The 21,274-nt window shown below is 41.2% G+C and overlaps 1 protein-coding gene across 17 annotated transcripts in view; it reads right to left on the bottom strand.

Annotated features, from left to right (window-relative positions):
• RAPGEF2 (Rap guanine nucleotide exchange factor 2) overlaps nt 1-21,274 on the bottom strand; it is a 288,495-nt gene that overhangs the window by 52,643 nt on the left and 214,578 nt on the right. For all 17 annotated transcript variants that reach the window (XM_048847537.2, XM_048847547.2, XM_048847539.2 and 14 more), the window contains one exon: nt 14,742-14,873. In XM_048847537.2, coding sequence (XP_048703494.1) covers nt 14,742-14,873 — 132 coding nt within the window. The remainder of the gene's footprint in view (nt 1-14,741; nt 14,874-21,274) is intronic.

Genomic DNA, 21,274 nt, shown 5'->3' with positions numbered 1-21,274 from the left:
AAAAACCTGGCTGTTCCTGGATGACTAAAGATCAAGTAACCATCTGTTAGCAGGTGACAAACACTGATTGGCCAGATGTGAATCCACAGCAGGCTTTGGGAAAGGCCTGTCACCTTGAGTGCAAGGAGATAATCCAAAATAGCAGACTTATCCACTATTTTTGGTGACCAAGTTTTGCTGGATCCAGACAGAGAAATATATCCCTTTGGCTAACTAACATTTCCTGGTGAAGTCCTTTCTGCTATTAAGAACGGCTTGCACAGCATGAACGTTTTCAGTGTGATGCCCATCCAAATACCAAGCCATGAGATGAAGAGACTCCGGGTTGGGATCCTGGCCTTGTCATTCTCCTTGGTCAGAGATTCAGGAGGAATGAATACTGATGGTCAGATGGGTTGACATTTGTCAGGGACTTGGGAAAGCAGAACTATCTAGGCCATTTGGAGGTGATGAAGATAACTCATACTCTGTCCTGTCCAATCCTCCATAGAACCAGAGATAGTTGTAGGATGGGAGGAAAGGCATAGGTCAAGGAGAACATCCCCTCTGGAATACTGTCATTGAACTCCTCTTGAGCAGTATATGCTGCACTACCTGTTGGGCTTAGCAGGCAACAGGTCCCAAGCGGGGATTCCCCGCTGAGTGAAGATGCTATCCACTACTGAACTATGTAATTCCCACTTGTGGCAAAATGCCTGCTGAGGCTGTCTGCCAGCGAGTTTTGGGCACCCAGAAGTTAGACGACAGACAGAGTGATGTGCTTCTGGATACACCAGTTCCATAAATAGACCACTTCTATACACAGTGGAGGGATCTCACCCCTCCCTGCTTGTTTATATAGAAAATGATTGTTATGTTGTCCAACATTATCAGGACATGCTGGTAGTGTATGAGTGGTAGGAAAACTTTGAAGGTTTCTCAAACTGCTCTCAGTACCAGAAGAGCTATGTGCTTTCTGACTTTGTGAGGTGTTAGAGTACCTTGCACTTTATGATCATCTACATGGGCTCCCCAGCCTATCAGAGTGAATCTAATCATCTTGTTGAGCACAGGGGAAAGAAATGGAACTCCTGCATACACAAGTCCAGGCCCCTCCACCACGTCAGTAAGGCCCTGACCTTGAGGGGCTTGTTCCTATGGTGTTCATGCTGTGCTTGCTCTGTGTATATACTGTTTGGATCCAAGCCTGCAGGCAACGAATGTGGAGTCTGGTGAATGGTGTCATATAAGTACATCACACCATATGTCCCAAAAGAGACATTTTGTAACTAGACATATCCAACTGAGATTGGAGGGCTGTGTGTAACTAGATCTATCAGAGTGCCCTTGGTGTGAAATCTGTCCTTGTGGAGACAGGCCTTCATCCTGATCAAATCTAAGGTTGTTCGTATAAATTCTATGGTCTGAGTAGCAGTCAAGTTAGACGTCTCTATGTTTATCCAGGATCCTAGGGATGTTAGATGGTGGAGCAGCAGCAACAAGACTGATGCTAAGACTTCCAGGCACGACCTGCCAGTCAAAAGCCAGTCATCCAAGAATGGGAAGATGGGGGAGCTGCCTCATCTGAGCTGAACAAGACCTCTGCTCTCTTTACCAGGACAAAGTACTACTTTTCTTCCCTCTTGGGAGTAGGGGCATAAGTAGCCAGTGTGAGCCATACTGCCATTGATAGTTCTAATATGGTTTCATTTACCGAGCGTACAACCTGACTGGATCCCTCTGGCTGTAGGATATCCAGGACCTCCTCTAAGAAGATTTGGAACTATTCTACCACTCTCCATAACAGCTCCTGAAATTGTCTACAATCATCTAGGGGAGATGGTGAGGCTGGAGCAACTGCCTCATCAAATGAGGAGGATGATACCCTGGTTGGTACTGGAGGATTCAGCTCATTTTCCTCTTCTTCCATGAGCTCAAGAGGCAATCCTGGGTTGACGCTTTGGAGGAGAGCAGCGGTACGACTCCTTGCTGGATCACACAGATTCCAGACAGCATGCATAAGTGTTGCAAGGGACCCAATAAGGCCAGTATGATAGATCAAAAGTCGGTTCTGGTGGTCCCCAAAGCATTGGGTACAATCAATCCTGAGGAGGAGGTCTCTGCTGGTGTCGCAGAGGCTGGTTCCTGGAGACCCATGGTCTCCTGTCTGGGCTAATCTCTCCAGGTGGAGGTGAAGCTGGTTCCTCTGGTAAGTCCAATTCTCCTGACAATTGAAAGGTTGGATCAAGTTCCATTAGCAGTGCTGTTGGTCCCCATGAGGGGAAACTGTGGCTAGTGGCCAGAAAGGAACACAGAATTCTTCCGGAGGACTTGATTTCCCCTGGTGTTAGTATCTCCTTGGTGAGTATTGTTCCCAATAACAAGAGGAGGATGAAGATATCCTCTGGAGTGGTGTAACTGGCCCTTTCGGACATTGTGTCTTATCACTCCATACTGACAGGTAGATTTAGATGTCGGTTCCTTATGGAGCCGTGACAGTACCATCAGTGAACGAGTCTCCAACCTGGTGTTCTGTGACAGCACCAGCAGTTTCCAGTTTTTCAGGAACCAGTGTTTAATTTTAGTTAGCACTACAATTGGTGTTGAAGGTGATGCTAAGACTAGTGCCAAAGGAACCTTGCTTCTAGGTGCCTTCTGATCATGCCCGTGAGGATTTGGAGGACCTCCTAAGTCCTCCTCTCTTGGGTGTGAAGGCTCACGTAGCTTGGACAAGATTGGGGACAGATCTCTCGTCTTAGAAGGTCTCGGAAGGGATCTGCTTTTTCGTTTGTGAGAATGCCCCTTACTCTCATGAGTGGGCTCATATGAAAGTTTTTTTCCTTCTGCTAGCTTTCTGCGTTGGAGTCAAACACAGTACTAGGGGGCACACGATTTAATTCTTCTGGCTGAGGTACAGGGGCAGCCTCCCCAGTCTGGGTCTGACTGACAGCTAACCATGTGCTCACTAAGGTGCTTCTGAAGCCAAAGTTCTTTCACCTGCCACATTTAGCAGGAAAAACAGCAGCAGATTTTGCAGTTTAGCTGAGATATGAGCTTCTGTGAGGCAACAAAGCAGTGGTGCCCAAACTTTTTACCTTGTGCCTCCCCCCTTGAGCCCTGTCCACACCCACTGCCCCGAGCTGGGTCTGGGAGTGGGTCTGTGGCTTCAGAAGGTGGGGGGACACAGACAGGGGTAAGGGACCAAGACTGGGGCCACAGCAGATACTGGGATCGGCTGCTGGGGGCCTGGGTCAGCCGCTGGGGCCAGCAGCCAAGTCTGGGGCCAGGAACGGAGCTGGGTGGCACTCCCTTCCTGCCCCGCGGGGGGCTGGCCTGGGCCTCAGCCACCCCCCACCCTGAAAATGTTCCTCTGCGCCCCCTTAAGAGGGCGCACCCCACAGTTTGGGGACCTCTGCAATAAAGGCACTGTTGGTGGTCGTCACTGACTGAAAAGGAGAAGGAGACAGTTTTTGAAGCCTATATCCTAAGTGTAATTTAAATACCGTGCTGGGAGACAGGCAGGGTTCCCACGATATGGATTCTAACACTGACTAACTGGGGAGCTATCAAAACACTAACAAAAAACCCCTAAGAATATAAAACTGAATATTTACAAGAGAAAGGATCAGCTCTGGATACTGGAGAATTCCAACTCAGGACATGTAGCGGTCAGAAGGACCTAGAGAGGAAGCTAGTTCACGCTGCCTCCTACACCTTCGGTGTGGAGCATGAGGAGAGTAGGGGCACTCGCACGGACCAACCGACACGGCTTGCAAGAATTCCCCGGTCTCAGGAACATGGACCACATGCATATCCCCATAGCGGAATACATATAGGGACCAGCACTCTAAGAAGAAACACACACACCAATTCTGACATTTTAGCTCTCATGAAATCAACTAGAAGTAGAAAACGCTCATTCATACCATCTGATAATACAGCATCTTTATAAGATAAAAATCATTAATCTCTAACATTAGCAGTTCATGAGATTCCACTCAATTTCATGTCACACTAAAGGAATCAAAAACAAGAGCAATCAGATCTTTAAAATAATCATTTTACCCATCAGGGATAGAAATATTTTTGCTGACCACTGCAAACACTTTGAGAAATAGTAATTTCCCCCAGCCCACCTCTAATGCAAGAATCCTACTCTAATGATCAAAAAGAAAAAACTCAAGATTAACCATTTATTTTTATTTTTTTTAAGTCTCTACAAAAGTACCTAAAATTAACTGCTCCAAATAGGGAGCTTCAAAGACAGTTTCAGACATCTTTTTATCTGAAAATAGATGTTTGACAGAAAAGTAAATATTTACTCATCTTAAGCAGTCCAAGACATTACCAGGTTGGCCACATCCAAACGCTTGCTTTTGCAGAGGTATACTAATTAAAACTAAAGAATTGCCTAAGGAATTTTTCACACAACTGACTTTAAATGTAACTTCACAACATACCTCGTTAGTGCGTGCTTCTAGAGATCAAAGAATCTGCAACCAGATGCAACATAAAATATATCTGTGAAAGCAGGTTTTACAAAGTTAATTAATCTCTTCTACAGCTGAAATCAGGGGTGGATGAATGTACAATATCCCCATAAGGAACAGAGCAGCAGGCCTTAATTTATTAGCTGCGATCACCATAAATTAGAAACTTGACACTGATTTTTAGAATCAGTGCAGCTCTAATTTATTTTAAAAAGTAAACGTGTAATATGTAGGGTAAGTATTGTCACCTGTTTTCTGTACTGGAAACTGCTGAATGCCCTTGTAAACTGATATTACTAACCTGATCTCTCACCTGTGTATAATAGAAGTAGATCCACCTGAGTCAATGGATAGAATCAGGCCCAGTAGCTTAGTACAGTAAGATCTAAATAAAAAAATCTATAATTTATTTATTTAACTCAATTCTGAAATCTCTGGAGTGTTTATTTTCAGCTATGGCATACTATATGTGAATCCTACAAAAGGGGCTGCACTTATAAGCAAGGTCAGATTACTGTTCAATATTCTTTATGTAAAATAAGCTTCTCATGCAACATCACTGCTAAAATGTCCATCTTCTAACCCACTGTAAATTAGAAAACAAACAAAATTAGACTAAGGGGGAACCTCATAATAGTCTTCAGACATGGTAAGGGGCTGGTAATAAAGAGGATGATGATCAATTGTTATCTATGTCCATTGCAGGAAGGACAAGCAGTAATGGGTTTAATCTGTAGCAACGGAGATTCAGGTTTGAGATTAGGAAAAACTTTCTAACTAGGATATGTTTCAGAGTAGCAGCCGTGTTAGTCTGTATTCACAAAAAGAAAAGGAGTACTTGTGGCACCTTAGAGACTAACCAATTTATATGAGCACAAGCTTTCGTGAGCTACAGCTCACTTCATCGAATGCATTCAGTGGAAAATACAGTGGGGAGATTTATATACATAGAGAACATGAAACAATGGGTGTTACCATACACACTGCAACCAGAGTGATCACTTAGGTCAGCTATTACCAGCAGGACAGCGGGGGGGCGGGGGGGAGGACCTTTTGTAGTGATAATCAAGGTGGGCTATTTCCAGCAGTTGACAAGAACGTCTGAGGAACAGTGGGGGGTAGGGGTGGGGGGGGATAAACATGGGGAAATAGTCTTACTCTGTGTAATGACCCATCCACTCCCAGTCTCTATTCAAGCCTAAGTTAATTGTATCCAGTTTGCAAATTAATTCCAATTCAACAGTCTCTCACTGGAGTCTGTTTTTGAACTAGGGGAGTTACACTCTGGAATAGGTTTCCAAGGGTGCTGGTGTAATCCCCACCATTGGAGGTTTATAAGAACAGGCTGGATAAACACCTCTCAGGGATGGTCTAGACTTACTTGGTCCTGCCACAACACGGGGCTGGAATTGATGAACTTTCAAGGTCCCTTCCAGCTCTACATTTCTATGATTCTAAGCTGTTTAGACCAGGGACTGTCTTCTACTGTGTGCATGACAGTATAATAATGATCCTGATTTCATGACTCAGACACAGTGACAACTGTGGTCTAGCTAAGAACAAAGGGGAATTCACAAATGCAAATTTAACCAATTATATTTTGTAGAAGTAGTACAATGTGCTATTTTATACTAGAATGTAAATATCTTTATCAGATTTTTTTAAAATAATGAAAAATGCTAAAAGCAACTGATTAAGTGTAAATAATTTCTCCAAAAATGGTAAAAAGTCATAAAAATATAATGAGTAATTAAAATAATTCCACACAAACAATAAGCACTCAAAGTGAAAGGAATTTTAGTTTCCCCTCAGACCACACCTAACAAGTTTGCACATGCCAACACATATATTAATTTACTGTCAAAATACACAGTTGTGTATTTTGGTTTCCTCCTTACTAGAGCCACTCCAGAATTTCTTCAAAACTACATTGCAGACACTGTAAAGTCCTTCAAACTTAATGGATTCAGTTTAACATTACAAGTTTGCAGGATCCTCTTTCAGGCATATTCAAATATTTCAATCGATCTGTTTCCAGATTTATGTCTGCATGAATGTGTTATGAGGTGAGGGGAGTACCTGTATGCGGACATGAAGATGTGAAGTGGTAGTAGCATGTTTTCCCATGTGTTGTAGGGGAAATAGTTGGACTGGTCCCTTTGAGTATGTCTATACAGCAAAGAAAAACCCACAGCTGGCCTATGCCAGCCGACTTGGACTCTCAGGGCTTGGGCTGCAGGACTGTTTCATTGCTGTGTAGACTTCTGGGCTCAGGCTGGTGCCCGAGGCCTGGGACCCTTCCATCCTGCAGGGTCCCAGAGCCTGGGCTCCAGCCTGAGCCCGGAAGTCTACACAGCAATGAAACAGCCCTGCAGCCCAAGCCCAGGTCAGCTGGCACAGGCCAGCCGCAGGTTTTTCTTTGCTGTGTAGACACACCCAGCAGTTCCTTTCTAAAATCTACTGGTTTCTGTCAGGGCCTAGAAAATCCAGAAGGCCCCATGAAGATATCATATAATATATGCTAGACTTCCAAGATGTTCATGATCAAACTCCACAGAAGCAAATGCATTCTCTAAGCATGTTGTCCTCTCTGACTAAAGACCTGGGAAATTTGAAAAATAAATTAGCTTTCTAAATACATTAAAAGCAGGCTACAATTTGTTTCAAAACAGAAATCTGGTTACAACCTAAACTGCGAAGTGAACAGTGCTTCTCCATAATCTGAGGTTTCTAGACCAAGCCATTTTAAAGATATGTCTTTCCAGAGACAAGTAGAAGACTTTTCCAAAAGTGAAAAGTCCTTTCCCATCCACCACAAAACAGTTCCATATCTCAGGAAGCTCTGCCAAATGAATCTTAAATAAAAAAAGAAAAATGTCAGCTCTGATGCAATAATTCATGACAAATTTTAGAAACAGAGGAAATAGGGGGTCTGGAGGACCTCCCAGATAAGTGGGAAGCAAGGACGACATATAGGTAAACTCTCCTGTCCAGGGAACTAAGAAGCCATCCTAAACCCAAGCATTTAGGTTGGGGTACCTCCTGCAATAGCTCTGGAGAATGTGATTGGACTGTGATGCAAGCAGGCCCAAAAGGGGAAAGTCGATGCAGGAAACAAGACTGAAATGATGAAAGACTTTCCCACTGAATAACTATTCCCCTGGATAAAGAATGGATTTGCTCAACAGTCAGCCTGGGGTACAGAAAGCTTTCACAGATGAGATGTTCTTCTTGGACCCTTGGAAAAGAAGAGCTGATTCCAGCAACAGGACTTTGACCTCTGTTTAGTCTTGTTTGTTGAGACAGACAACCATCACTGGGTTTTCTGCTCTCATAAAAGTGATGTGGCCTTTTAAGAACTTCTCAAGGAATAGAAGGGTTAGCAGGATTGCCTGCAGCTCCAAGATAGCTTTGTACATCCTTGGTTCAAAGGAAGACCCTTGTCCCAAGACAGTCCTGCTTCAGACGTGCCCCCATCCCAGGAGATTGGCAATAGTTAGATGAAAATCAAAAAGATCTTGAAGGGATGACCTTTCCGTTGTGTGCTTTTTGACCACTACCAAGAGTTTCTCCTCTGGATCCCCTGGTTGGAAAACTACAATATCTAATGCATTACTATGAAGTTCATTCCACATCTAAACAATACATGTATGTCATACGTGGATTATGCAGTGTTGTAACTGTGTTGGTCCCAGGATATTACAGGGACAGCGCGGGGGAGGTAATATTTCTTATTGGACCAACTTCTGCTGGTGAGACAGAGAAGTTTTTGAGCTTACACGGAGCTTCTTCAGAGAAGATCTCTGTGTAAACTTGAATAAAAGATATTACCTCACCCACCTTCTCTTTCTAGTATGTGAATTACGGCTATCAAATAATTTTTTCTCCATGAATAGCTGAGGATAATGTGAATGACGATGCAACCATGAAGCTGACAGAAATCTAAATTTTTAGTCCACTCAAGTCATACTGACACAATTATGTAATCATTTAAGCAACTAATATCTGTTATAGGAGGGAATTTGTTTTCAGCTGTATTCTCACTTCAGAATCTAAAAGAACATGCTCCAGGAAGACTAGTCTTACCTCCAGCTACCTAACAATTTGCTTTTTTTGAGGTAGCATAACATACTATTCACTCACACCAGAAGCATGTCACACTACAACTCTGACTGCCAAAGGCTGATCTGTTTTATTAAGATCTCAAAGTGAGTGTGTGTTTTGTACTTGTATAATACAGAAGCAGGGTTTGCAAAGAGATGGGTTAAGACTTTTGGTCCTTTTTTTGAAGAGCATTTTTTCGGGGTGGAGTGCATTTCTTTTTTTCCTCTAATAGTCATAATAGTGAGAAACAAGCTCACGTCTTGAAAACTACCAAGGGATACGTGTATCCTGGGAGGGTCACAAAAAGGATGTTAGCAGTTTCCTTTGCTGTTCCAGACAATTTGGAGCAGAAGCAAGAGGGCATGTCAGGCTAACAGGAAGCTGTGCAATTTGACTGCAGGATAAGGGAAAGAAATGCTGCCAAGAGAAAGAATTAATAATTTTATTAAGATAATGTTAAAATAAAAAAAATGGTACAGAGCTTAAGCGTAGAAGTTTCTGGTCATCAGGGAATAAGGTACAGATTATCAAGGGGTGCAAGGTTCGATCTAAAAACAGTTTCCACCTTTTCAAAACAGGGGGAGGGAAGAAAACAACACAGGACCCTCATAGGCTCAAGTTTCTTGATTGCCAAACTTGGCTTGTCAGCTGGCAGCATAAACCACAGGTGTCCATAAAGGAAGCAGTTACTGCATGTGGAAAGCAGTAGTGAAAGGTAGTTTTCCAAAGTCAGCACAAGACAGAAGTGGGTATTATGGTATGTATAGGCTCATGTGTGCGCCAAGAACAATCTCTTAACATCCAGTCTCCCCTCCCTCCTCAAAAAGCAAATTTAAATAGTATGGCACTTTATAAATCTGCTTCCTGAACTAAGGTATAAAACAACATTAAGAAGCCTTATTCAAAGCACCCCAATGATCTCTATCTCAGAAGAGGCAGGAGAAAAGATTACATATATCATCCTGGCAAGTAATACTTGTCCTAAATGAATTTATCTTTCATGTGCAGCACTTGACATTTAAATTTAGTTATGACATTAATATTGAAACAGGACTATTCTAAGATCAATGCTGAAAGCATCTGATGATTCAGCTTCATGATTTATTCAAATTTAAAAAGATCTACGAATCTATTTTCATTACAAACAGCAGCTCTTGAGGTTTCACCACACCACCTCTGTATTTGCTAAGAAGCAAATACAGAGCTACAGTTAACTGAGAAAATGTGTGACACCATACACTCAGATTTGCAGTGAAGGGTTAGTTAATAATACACTTCACAATTAAACAAAAGGGAAACATTTTATTGATTTGTATTAACCATTTGAATCAGCAGGCCTCTTTAAGCCAACAATCTTGCTAAGCACCTCTTTTCAGCATTATCTATTCTAGAAAATGTATAGATGTCCATTTTAAAGAAAACACCATGATATCAGATCAAACCAAAGCAAACAATGCTGATTATCTAATGCCCAGTATATGATCAAAACCAAGATACAGTAACAAAGTTTATGTAAATATAAGTTTTAGTTTACAATATTTTGTTTTTAAATAAAAATGAGAGAGAGGATAAAAATGAAGGTAATAGTCCGTACTTATGAGAGACTAATTGTACTAGTGTCTCAGTTCTAACCAGGATTTTTCATGGATTATTGAGTCTTTGACTTGATTCAAATGAATTGCAGCTGCAAAAAAAAACCAGTAGTCTTCTAACCTATGTATCCACTGCAGCAAGATGCCACGCTCATTTCCTTTATAGACTAAACCAGAGGTCAGAGATTAATGATTTACCTTCACCTCTGAACAGTCATAAAACATACCCTTTTTCTACTTTGTAGAAAATAAATGAAGTATGTAAATGTTGTAAAACGGTGGTTTTCAACCTGTGGTCCACGGACCCTTGGAGGTCCGCAGACTATGCCTACGATTTCCAAAGGGGGTCCGCCCCTTCATCTGAAAATGCTATGGGTCCATACATGAAAAAGATTGAAAAACACTGCTGTACAATATCTATCTTGAAGATCTATGCATAAGAATGCACATCACTGTATCTGAGTGCATACACAGTTTTTTATTTGGAAAAAGCACAGCTTGAAGAGTATTTGCACAAAAACAAAAAATCATGGAGTAATATTCAATTTTATATTTTCAAGTTATCTGAATCCTTTATTATATAGTGATTATTAAAATAACAGTTTTGAAAAGTTATCTTATTACACAGTAGACTGAACGAATTTGGACACTTTTTAAAAATGCATAATTTTAAGTCTCTCTTAAAAACAGGCACACATGAATAATTGCAGCTTTCAGGTTAAACAACTGAGACAATATATTCCTTAAAATATAATGAATAATAATGTACCTGGAACTAGCAGATTAAAAGATTAATTTAAGAAAATTTGTATTTGAAAAAAAAATCTATGGATTTATAGGTATAAAATCATTTGGAACATAAAAACCATCAGCAAAGAGTTAGAAATTGCTGAAAAAGGGTAATTACAAGAGAAGTGCTGACCCAGCCCTAACTATAGCAATTTCCCACATCATCATTTCAAAACTCAGAATCCCAAAAATGAATGATATTTTTGGCTATTCACAGACTGAAATTCGCCCCTGCACAGAAGGCCTGGCACTTCACTTAAAAGCAAACTTCAATGGGGCTTAAGCCTTACATAGGTCCCTCTGCACCACGGTAAATTTCATTTCCTACTGCATGAGCTTTAATTTTTCTTTCCCGGTGAAAAGTATTTGACACACATGAATTTGTTAGGAAGAGATACATTATTTGTAACAAGTGTCCACAAAATCAAAATGGCTTTAATGTCAGTGACTACTTTCATAAATTACAACTTATTTAAGCGCAGGCTATGGACCACCCTTAGCATAACTAAACTAGCCTCTTAAGTGAGGCCTTTTAACAACTTCATTTACACAGAGTGGCATGTGCAGGATTCAGAATAATATTAAGTTTGTATGTGAAGGACTTTTAGATGGAGTTTTTTCATGTTCTAGAATCTAAATTAAAAAAAAATCAGCCTCATTTACAACAGAGCATTTAAAAAGTCCTGGCTCAGATTTTCAAAGGAGCCTAAAGAAATTAGTTGCCAAAAGGCCATCCCTAACTCCCTAAGGTTCATTTGAAACCCAAGCCATATGCTACATAAAGGTAATTCCATTACTGCAACTTACCTTTAGCAGATAAGTTCCACGCACTGGAAAATAAAATACAGTAAATGCTCTGTTATCCGGCACTCAATTAAGCAGAAAGCTCAATTAACCGGCATTTCTGATATCTCCCAATACAAATCTTCAATCTAGTAACCAGGACTAGTATACTGCCCAGCACGTTATGTAATTGCATATTCTGCACTCTACTTTTATGCAAAAGGGGCAGAAGACAAGTAAACAAGCTGAAGTCAGGGGGAAAAAAAACACAGCTTCCAGGGTGTGTAACAGGGTCATTACAGATTCAGCCCAATCTCTTACACCTTCTACATCAATGATAACTGATGTTGATAAGATGACCCTGAGGCACTGCAAGATCCTGAAGTGCCTTCTGAATCATCAAAGAAAGATTAAATTATGTTCAGTATAGTTTTAATGTTAAGTGTATTTTTAGTGATCTGGGTGTACGCCACGTGCTGCCCATACTGATACGTAGGGTCATAAGATAACCTACTACATAGAAAACTTTACCCGTATACACCTAAGTGCTTCAAGAAACCAACCACTCTGCAGTGCAGTACTAATACTGGATTGGTGAGTACCTGTATACCATTTTATACTTTATTCATTTTATTGTGTTCTAATTCTTTGAAAATTGGTATTCCATTGGTAAAGTATAACTAACTCTCCGTTAACCAGAATATTCGATTAACCAGCACCCCCTATTCCCCCAACATGACGGATAACAGAGCTTTTACTGTAACTATTCCTTTGTAGCTTCTATGAACATGGGATTTTGAATTCCGTGAAGCTGACTGTAGGAAAGATCTTTTGGATAAAACTTAAAAATCCAAAGGTCTTGTCTCCTCTTCATGACCATTAGAGAGCCATTGATATGGGTTTGCTTAACACTCTGCCAAAATTTCGCTGCCATTGTTCAGTGCAGTACCTGTGTCCTTGTTGTATACCCAAATTCAACCCGTAACTAGCTTCCAGAGACAGATGCATTTTGTTGCTATTATGTGAATAGAATTTGTAAGGCACTTTGGAATCTTTAGAATAAAAGCACACTTAAACAGTGAGACAATGAATTAATTCCTCAATTCCACTCAGTATAACCCCAAATCCTGACCCAGAGGCACCATTCTCTTAGAGAGGCAAAAATTCTGATTTTTGAAGGTAAATTCACTGTACTTGTCATGCATTCCTAACTGTACAGTTACTTTAGTAATTTTGTTAAAATAAGTCCCTATGATACTGTGATTACTGTCTAAACTGAGCTGAGACCAAGACTTTAGCCAGTCTTCAATTACAAAGAAGATTCCAGGTTTAACCACCAAATCAGACTATTGCTAAAATCTAAAGTAATTATATGTAACAATTGTTCAAGTTCAAAATTGCCTATTAAAGGCAGCCAATAACAACAACATGCATCGTGGAGAACACAATATCAAATACCAAGGCAACTAAAAATCTATGCTTCTGCATATATAGGTTTTCTCCCTTAATCTAAATTACGAATTTTTTCTAATCTGCCCACAACTACTTTCTTACCTATGTAAACTTCTGATCATTTTGTAAGTGACTTGATTGCTCCTATAGTAGGCAGAAAGTGGTTTTTGAAAAACTAAAGTGTGAGCAGCACTCCAAAATACTTTTAAGAGATAACTCCAATTAAAGTTAATTAATTTGTTTCAAATCCACTCATGTTTCCCTACGTACACATTTAAAACTGTACATTTTCCTATTTATGGGTATAAATTCTTTTCTCCAATACTTGCCTGTAATTCCTTGATTTCATTGGGAGTTGCATCATGTGTGCATCAGACAGAATTTAGGAATATGACTTATTTTTGTTTTTATTTCAAATATTTTTGTTATTTAGATTTATAAAACAAGCATTTACCAAACACTTTGAAAGCCTTTAGATAATTTTCACAATAAATTGTTGACTATTCAAGTCACTCCAAAGATATACAAATATATCCCACCAAATTTATGACAAAAAGCCCTTCACAAGAGGCATAACAACAATTTTAAAAATCCCTCCAACTCTTAGCCTGCCACCTTCCCAAATACCTAGAAGAACAGATGAGCTATGCAAAGTCTTAAAACCAAGTTCTGATAGACTAGGAAGACTGAGAGCAAAGTTAAAGACCCTCAAAGTGCACACTGTTGGCAACTCCCTCTTTACACTAAGTGTGTTCCAGCTCAAGAAAACCAACTAATCTCAACTGTGGCAGTCTGGCATCAGGAGAGAGGCAGTCTCTCACATACTAGGTCATAAACCTTAAATTCTAAAATTTCAGAACTTCCAATCTAACATTGGATGAAAACATTTATCTCCAAAACTATAAATTACCAATAGAGACAATCAAAGTTCATACAGAACACGTTGGCTTGTATTATGGTCATTTCTCTAGATGCTGCCAAGTGGCTCTGATAGTTACAAGTAAACATTGAAGCTAAGTCTATGCTACAAAGTTTTATCAGCACAGCTATGTGGGATAGGCGTGTAGGGGGAAAACAAAAACACCACTCCTAAACTATGTCTACCACCTCACCACCCAATACAGAGACAATTATACCAGCAAAAGGACTCATTTTGCCAGTATATGCTGTATTTCCACTAAAGGGCTTTGCTGGTATAGCTATACTTTGTAGTGAAGACTAGACCTATGTATTACCTTCAAATAAATAGGAGAATGTATATCAGATTCATCAGGTAATCAACCATGAGTTACCTTTAAATGTTAGACTAGTATATGGATCAAAATCTCAAATTGCTCCATTTTCAAAAGGAAACGTACTTTCTTATAAATAATTTGGTTTTTCTTTTGTTTCACTAGATGAATAGTGACAAATAGCAATGAAATGTACATTCAACATTAGGTGCATCAAAATACCTACATTGCAGTTCATGTAATCACTTCTAGGTTGACATTTTGGAATTAAAATATTTATCTTAAGAAAATTGTTTGAGTACTATGAAATACTGTCTTACCTGGTAGATATCAGAAAGGCTGCTGCTTCCAGAATCACTAGTGATGCTACATCCTGAGTGACTAGAGGTAACGTGGGTCACCTGTGGGTGGAGACTGTCAGTAAGATGCAGTTTTGTGAAATCTGCAGGAAGCTACAGATGGGGTAGAAAAAGCAGCATTACCATATGGATCAGGTATGCACTCCAAAACACATTTAAATTGTTCATGCCACACTTTACTCCCTGCCGGGACCAAAAGCTGTACAAACCGTATTAAGGCGGCCCTTGGGGTTTGAGGATACAACTTGCAACTTTAAGATTTATGGTTGTTAAATTTGCTAACAGTTCAACAAAGTATCACAGGAGTAAAAAAAAGAAAAAAAAATTTCTTCAAATTTAACAAGAGACACAAAGACCATATCTAAAAACAAACACAGATGAACAAAATGCATTTCAATTCCAATGATGTGTTTCGATATAACTAAATTCCGTGAGAGAGCCTTTTGTCAGTTTAAACAGTAAGGGTTTCTTGAAGGATGGGATTAGGAATGACCAATGTTATACAGTAATTCCTCACTCAATGTTGTAGTTACGTTCCTGAAAAATGCGACTTTAAGCGAAACAATGTTAAGCAAATCCAATTTCCCCATGAGAATTAACGTAAACGGGGGGGGGGAGGGGGTTAGGTTCCAGGGGAAAATGTTTTGCCAGACAAAAGACATTATATGCTGATTGATTCACAGCTGTAACTAGGGTAAGTGAATATCCTCTGGCCCCAGGGTGAGGGTATGGGCCAACAACACCCTCCCGCAGGCCAGCAGAGCCCTCCCCTTGCAAACTCTGCAGGTTTGGGCTCGATACAGGAGCCAGGCAGAGCAGGCAAGCAACAGCACATAGGAAGGGATACTGTGCTGCGTCCTTCCCCGGCACCCGAGGGGGATGTCTCTGCTGGCCTCTGAGCAGCAGATCACACAAATGTCTGCTCCAGATAAGTCACTGAATGCCCGCCCACTGAGAAGACCAGTCCTCTCCTAAGGGAACCAATCTGCCAGGTTTCATGGTATGCTCACTCGGAACACACAACGCAGAGGCACTGGGCCTCTAGATCTCTGCAGAGCTGGACACAGCCATAGACTTCTGGCAGACCTTCCTGTCAGAGCGGCAGCTAATCACATGAGAGGAGCAGGTGGAGGGAGCAGCAGCATTGATCTCACAAGAAGAGAGAGCAGCCCGGAGGCAGCCGCTCAGCTGGGGCAGGCTACCCTTGGGCGCTGCAGCCCGGGAGCCGGTCAGAGGAAAGAGCCATGAGCGATGGGGTCCCAGGACAGCTTGGTGCTAGTGCAGGGGGTGTGTCTAGGCGCAGGAAGTCTGACATCAGATCAGCAGCTCTCTCTCAGCTACCAGGTGAGTAAAGCTGTCCTAGGCAGCAGGGGAGAGAGCCTGTAATCCACAGGCACCGACTTTGTAAACTGACGCGGGGGTGCTCAACCCCCAGCTCTGCCCCAAGCCCCACCCCCACTCGACTCCTTCCCCCAAGACCTCACCCTGTCTCTTCCCGGCCCCACCCCACCTGTTCCCACTCAGTTCGGCCCTCTACCCCCAGAATGCTATGTCCTCACACCTCCCCCATCCCTCCGAGTCTCCCTACATGCAGCGAAACAGCTGACTGCGGTGGGCAGGAAGTGGGTGGGGGAGGGCACTGATCCGCGGGTGTGGGGATGGAGGACATTAGAACATTGTGCAACTTTAAACTAGCATGTTCTCTAATAGAAGAGCGATGCAGCAACGAAAGAACTTTAACCGGGATGATTTTAAGTGAGGAGTTACTGTACACTTTTCAGTAGTAAAGCACTTTGAATATGGATTTTCTATACTTCTGTGTCACTGAAATCAATGATTATAGCACAAGTAAAACCTACTTGAGTCAACTATCCGTCACTCTTTAAACCATAAACTCAGAAACACATAGGAAATAAAGAAAAACTAATAATTTTTAGAGCTACAAAAATTATTCAGCAACCAATGTAAGTGAACAATTTAAGCGACTGCAGAATCTATTTGGTCACATTCCAATAAAGGAATATACACTGCTGTAATCACTTCAACACCACCACCAAACTGATTAAAACCCTAGCAACTTAAACTGTTTATACACCAAACAAGCCCTTACTCAACCCGAGCTACCCTCCATTCCCTAAGTTTAAGGTCTGTATTTTAATGTGGTTCCACATGTGTAGCTCCCATGGAAATCAATGTAAATTGTGTATAAAAACTGATAGTTGACTAAAGACCTTCACAAAGGGAAACAACAGCCAACCTAATAAAAGTACAATCTGAAGAAATGTTTGAATGGTTGGTCAATCATATTACTGAAGATCTAATATCCCAATGCTACCTACCCAAAACCATAAAAGTCTATTCCTCATTTACACCATACTACATATTGCAGGCAGGCAATTTAAATATTACACTTTTTGTAAATATATACAGACAGTAAATATTATAATGATATTGGATATTTAAACCATTTTGTGTGTCCAGCAAATTCTATTACAGTGGTTTTCAAACTTTTTTTCTGGGGACCCAGTTGAAGAAAATTGTTGACCCAACGGATCTGGGGATGAGAGGTTTGGGGTGTTGGAAGGACTCAGGGCTGGGGCAGAGGATTAGGGTGCAAGGGTGAGGGCTGCAAGGTAGGGCCAGGAATGGGGGGTTCAGGCTGGGGCAGGGATGTGGGAGCGGGTCAGGGCGCTGGGCTGGGGGTGAGGGGTTTGGAGAGCAGGAGGGGCTCAGCTGGGGCAAAGGGTTGGGCTGCAGGAGGGGGTCAGGGCTCTGGGCTGGGGTGTTTGGGGTGTAGGAAGGGGTTCCAGGTTTGGGGGGGCTCAGAGCTGGGGCAGCAAATTGGGGCATAGGTGGAGACTTACCTCTGGCAGCTCCTGGTCAGCGGCGCAGCTGGGGTGCACCGCAGACCGCACCGCACCGTACCCTGGAAGCTGCCTAGGAGCCAGACCTGCTGCTGGCCGAGGCTCACAAGTGGCTCTGCGCAACTCTCACCCACAGGCAGTTCCCCCCCCCCAGTTCCTATTGACCAGAGTTGGTGCTCGGGGGGGTGGGGGGGAGCACCGTGCGTGGAGCCCCGTGGCCCCCTTGCCTGGAAGCCAGATTGCTTCTGGCTGCTTCCGGGGCACAGTGCAGTGTTGGAAAAGGTAGACACGAGCCTGCCTTAGCCAGGCAGCACCACTAACAGGACTTTTAACGTCCCGGTCGGCGGTGCTGACCAGAGCAAGATGAACCAGGACCTTACATGCCATGACCCAGTACTGAGTCGCAACCCATGGATTGAAAAACACTGCTCTATTACATATTCCAAATTAGCACCAATGTTATTATGGGGGCATTGATATGAACTCTGAAGTTGAAGTTGCACTGAGATTTTCACTTAAACACAGGACTAAACTTCTGCTTCACAACTCAGTGTTTGATTTAAATCTCCAAATTTGGCACATTAACTCTTCAGAAGGCAACTAATTTACAATAATTCTTTTAAATAATATTTACTCATTTCTGCCAAAAAAATTAAAAAACCAAAAATGATCCATATTCAAATTTGCTTTGTATTGCTCACAATTCTTTGGGACCCTCTAGCTAACCAATCACAGTCTGCACGAACTCAGAACGTCTCACACGGTATCCTGATTGGAGCTGTGTAAGAAACTGATTTTTCAGTTTGCTGGCTGAAATGAAAATTCCGGAAAAAGTTTCAAATGAATCCAAAATAAAAACAAAACCAAAAATGGTTTTGGGTTATATATAACATTCTGTTTGATCTGAAATGAAGTGTTTCATTTGAGGCATTTATAACTTTCTTTCTATTATTACCGGCAATTACAGACCAGTAAGTCTAAGGTCAGTACTGGGCAAATTAGTTGAAACAATAGTAAAAAATAAAACTGCCAGACACACAGAAGAACATAAATTGTTGGGCAAAAGTCAACATGGTTTCTGTAAAGGAAATCTTACTAATCTATTAGAGTTCTCTGGAGGGGTCAACAAACATGCGGACAAGAGGGATCCAGTGGACATAGTGTACTTAGTTTTCCAGAAAGCCTTCAACAAGGTCCCTCACCAAAGGCTCTCACATAAATTAAGTTGTCATGGGGTAAGAGGGAAGATCCTTTCATGGATTGGGAACTGGTTAAAAGACAGGGAACAAAGGGTAGAAATAAATGGTAAATTTTCAGAATGGAGAGGGGTAACTAGTGGTGCTCCCCAAGGGTCAGTCCTAGGACCAATCCTATTCAACTTATTCATAAATGATCCAGAGAAAGGGATAAACAGCGAGGTGGCAAAGTTTGCAGACAATACTAAACTGCTCAAGATAGTTAAGACCAAAGCAGACTGTGAAGAACTTCAAAAAGATGTCACAAAACTAAGTGATTGGGCAACAAAATGGCAAATGAAATTTAATGTGGATAAATGTAAAGTAATGCACATTGGAAAAAATAACCCCAACTATACATACAATATGATGGGGGCTAATTTAGCTACAACTAATCAGGAAAGATCTTGGAGTCATCGTGGATAGTTCTATAAAGAGGTCCACGCAGTGTGCAGCGGCAGTCAAAAAAACCAACAGGATGTTAGGAATCATTAAAAAAGGGATAGAGACTAAGACGGAGAATATCTTATTGCCCTTATATAAATTCATGGTACGCCCACATCTTGAATACTGCATACAGATGTGGTCTCCTCATCTCAAAAAAGGATACACTGGTATTAGAAAAGGGCAACTAAAATGATTAGGGGTTTCGAACGGGTCCCATATGAGGAGAGATTAAAGAGGCTAGGACTTTTTAGCTTGGAAAAGAGGAGACTAAGAGGGGATATGATAGAGGTATATAAAATCATGAGTGGTGTGGAGAACTTGAATAAGGAAAAGTTATTTACTTGTTCCCATAATATAAGAACTAGGGGCCACCAAATGAAATTAATAGGCAGCAGGTTTAAAACAAATAAAAGGAAGTCCTTCTTCACACAGCACACAGTCAACCTGTGGAACTCCTTGCCTGAGGAGGTTGTGAAGGCTAGGACTATAACAGGGTTTAAAAGAGAACTGGATAAATTCATGGAGGTTAAGTCCATTAATGGCTATTAGCCAGGATGGGCAAGGAATGGTGTCCCTAGCCACTGTTTGTCAGAGAGTGGAGATGGATGGCAGGAGAGAGATCACTTGATCATTACCTGTTAGGTTCACGCCCTCTGGGGCACCTGGCATTTGCCACTGTCAGCAGACAGGATACTGGGCTGGATGGACCTTTGGTCTGACCCAGTATGGCTATTCTTATGTTCTATTAAAAGTAAGGCTGTTAATTAATTGCAATTAACTCATACAATTAACTAAAAAAATTAATCACGATTAAAAAATTAATCGCGATGAATTGAAGTTTTAATCACACTCTTAAACAATAGAATACCAATTAAAATTGATAAAGTATTTTTGGATGTTTTTGTACATTTTCAAATATATTGATTTCAATTATAACAGAATACAAAGTGTACAGTGCTCACTTTACATATTTTTATTACAAATATTTGCACTGTAAAAATGATAAATAAAAAATAGTATTTTTCAATTCCTCATACAAGTACTGTAGTGCAATCTCTCTATTGTGAAAGTACAACTTACAAAAGCAGGATTTTTTTTGTTACATAACTGCACTCAAAAACAAAACAATGTAAAACTTTAGAGCCAACAAGTCCACTTGGTCCTACTTGTTGATCAGCCAATCGCAAAGACAAACAAGCTTATTTACATTTACCAGACATAATGCTGGTAAATTATTATTTACCATGTCACCTCAAAGTGAGAACAGGCATTCGCATAGCACTTTTGTAGCCAGCATTGAAAAGTATTTACATGCCAGATATGCTAAACATTTGTATGCCCCTTCATGCTTCAGCCACCATTCCAGAGGACATGCTTCCATGCTGATGACGTTTGTTAAAAAAATAATGCACTAATTATATTTGTGACTCAACTCCATGCGAAATAATTATATGTCTCCTGCTCTGTTTTACCTGCATTCTGCCATATATTTTGTGTCACAGCAGTCTCAGATGACGACCCAGGGCATGTTCGTTTTAAGAACACTTTCACTGCAGATTTGACAAAACGCAATAAAGGTACCAGTGTCAGATTTCTAAAGATAACTACAGCACTCGACCCAAGATTTAAGAATCTGAAATGTCTTCCAACATCTGAGAGGGATGAGGTGTGGTGCATGCTTTCCAAAGTCTTAAAAGAGCAACACACCAATGTGGAAACCTCAAAACCTGGACCACCAAAAAAAGAACATTCTGCTGGTGGCATATGACTCAGATGATGAAAATGAACATGTGTCGGTCTGCTCTGCCTTGAATCGTTATCGAGCAGAACCCAACATCAGCATGGACGCATGTCCTTTGGAATGGTGGTTGAAGCATGAAGGTACACATGAATTTTTAGCCGATATAGCACATAAATATCTTGCAACACCGGCTACAAAAGTGCCATG

The sequence above is a fragment of the Caretta caretta genome, chromosome 4 (genome assembly GCF_965140235.1).
Source record: "Caretta caretta isolate rCarCar2 chromosome 4, rCarCar1.hap1, whole genome shotgun sequence".
NCBI lineage: Eukaryota > Metazoa > Chordata > Testudines > Cheloniidae > Caretta > Caretta caretta.
Note: the sequence above shows the minus strand (reverse complement) of the source record. Positions and strands in the feature narration are given on the sequence as shown.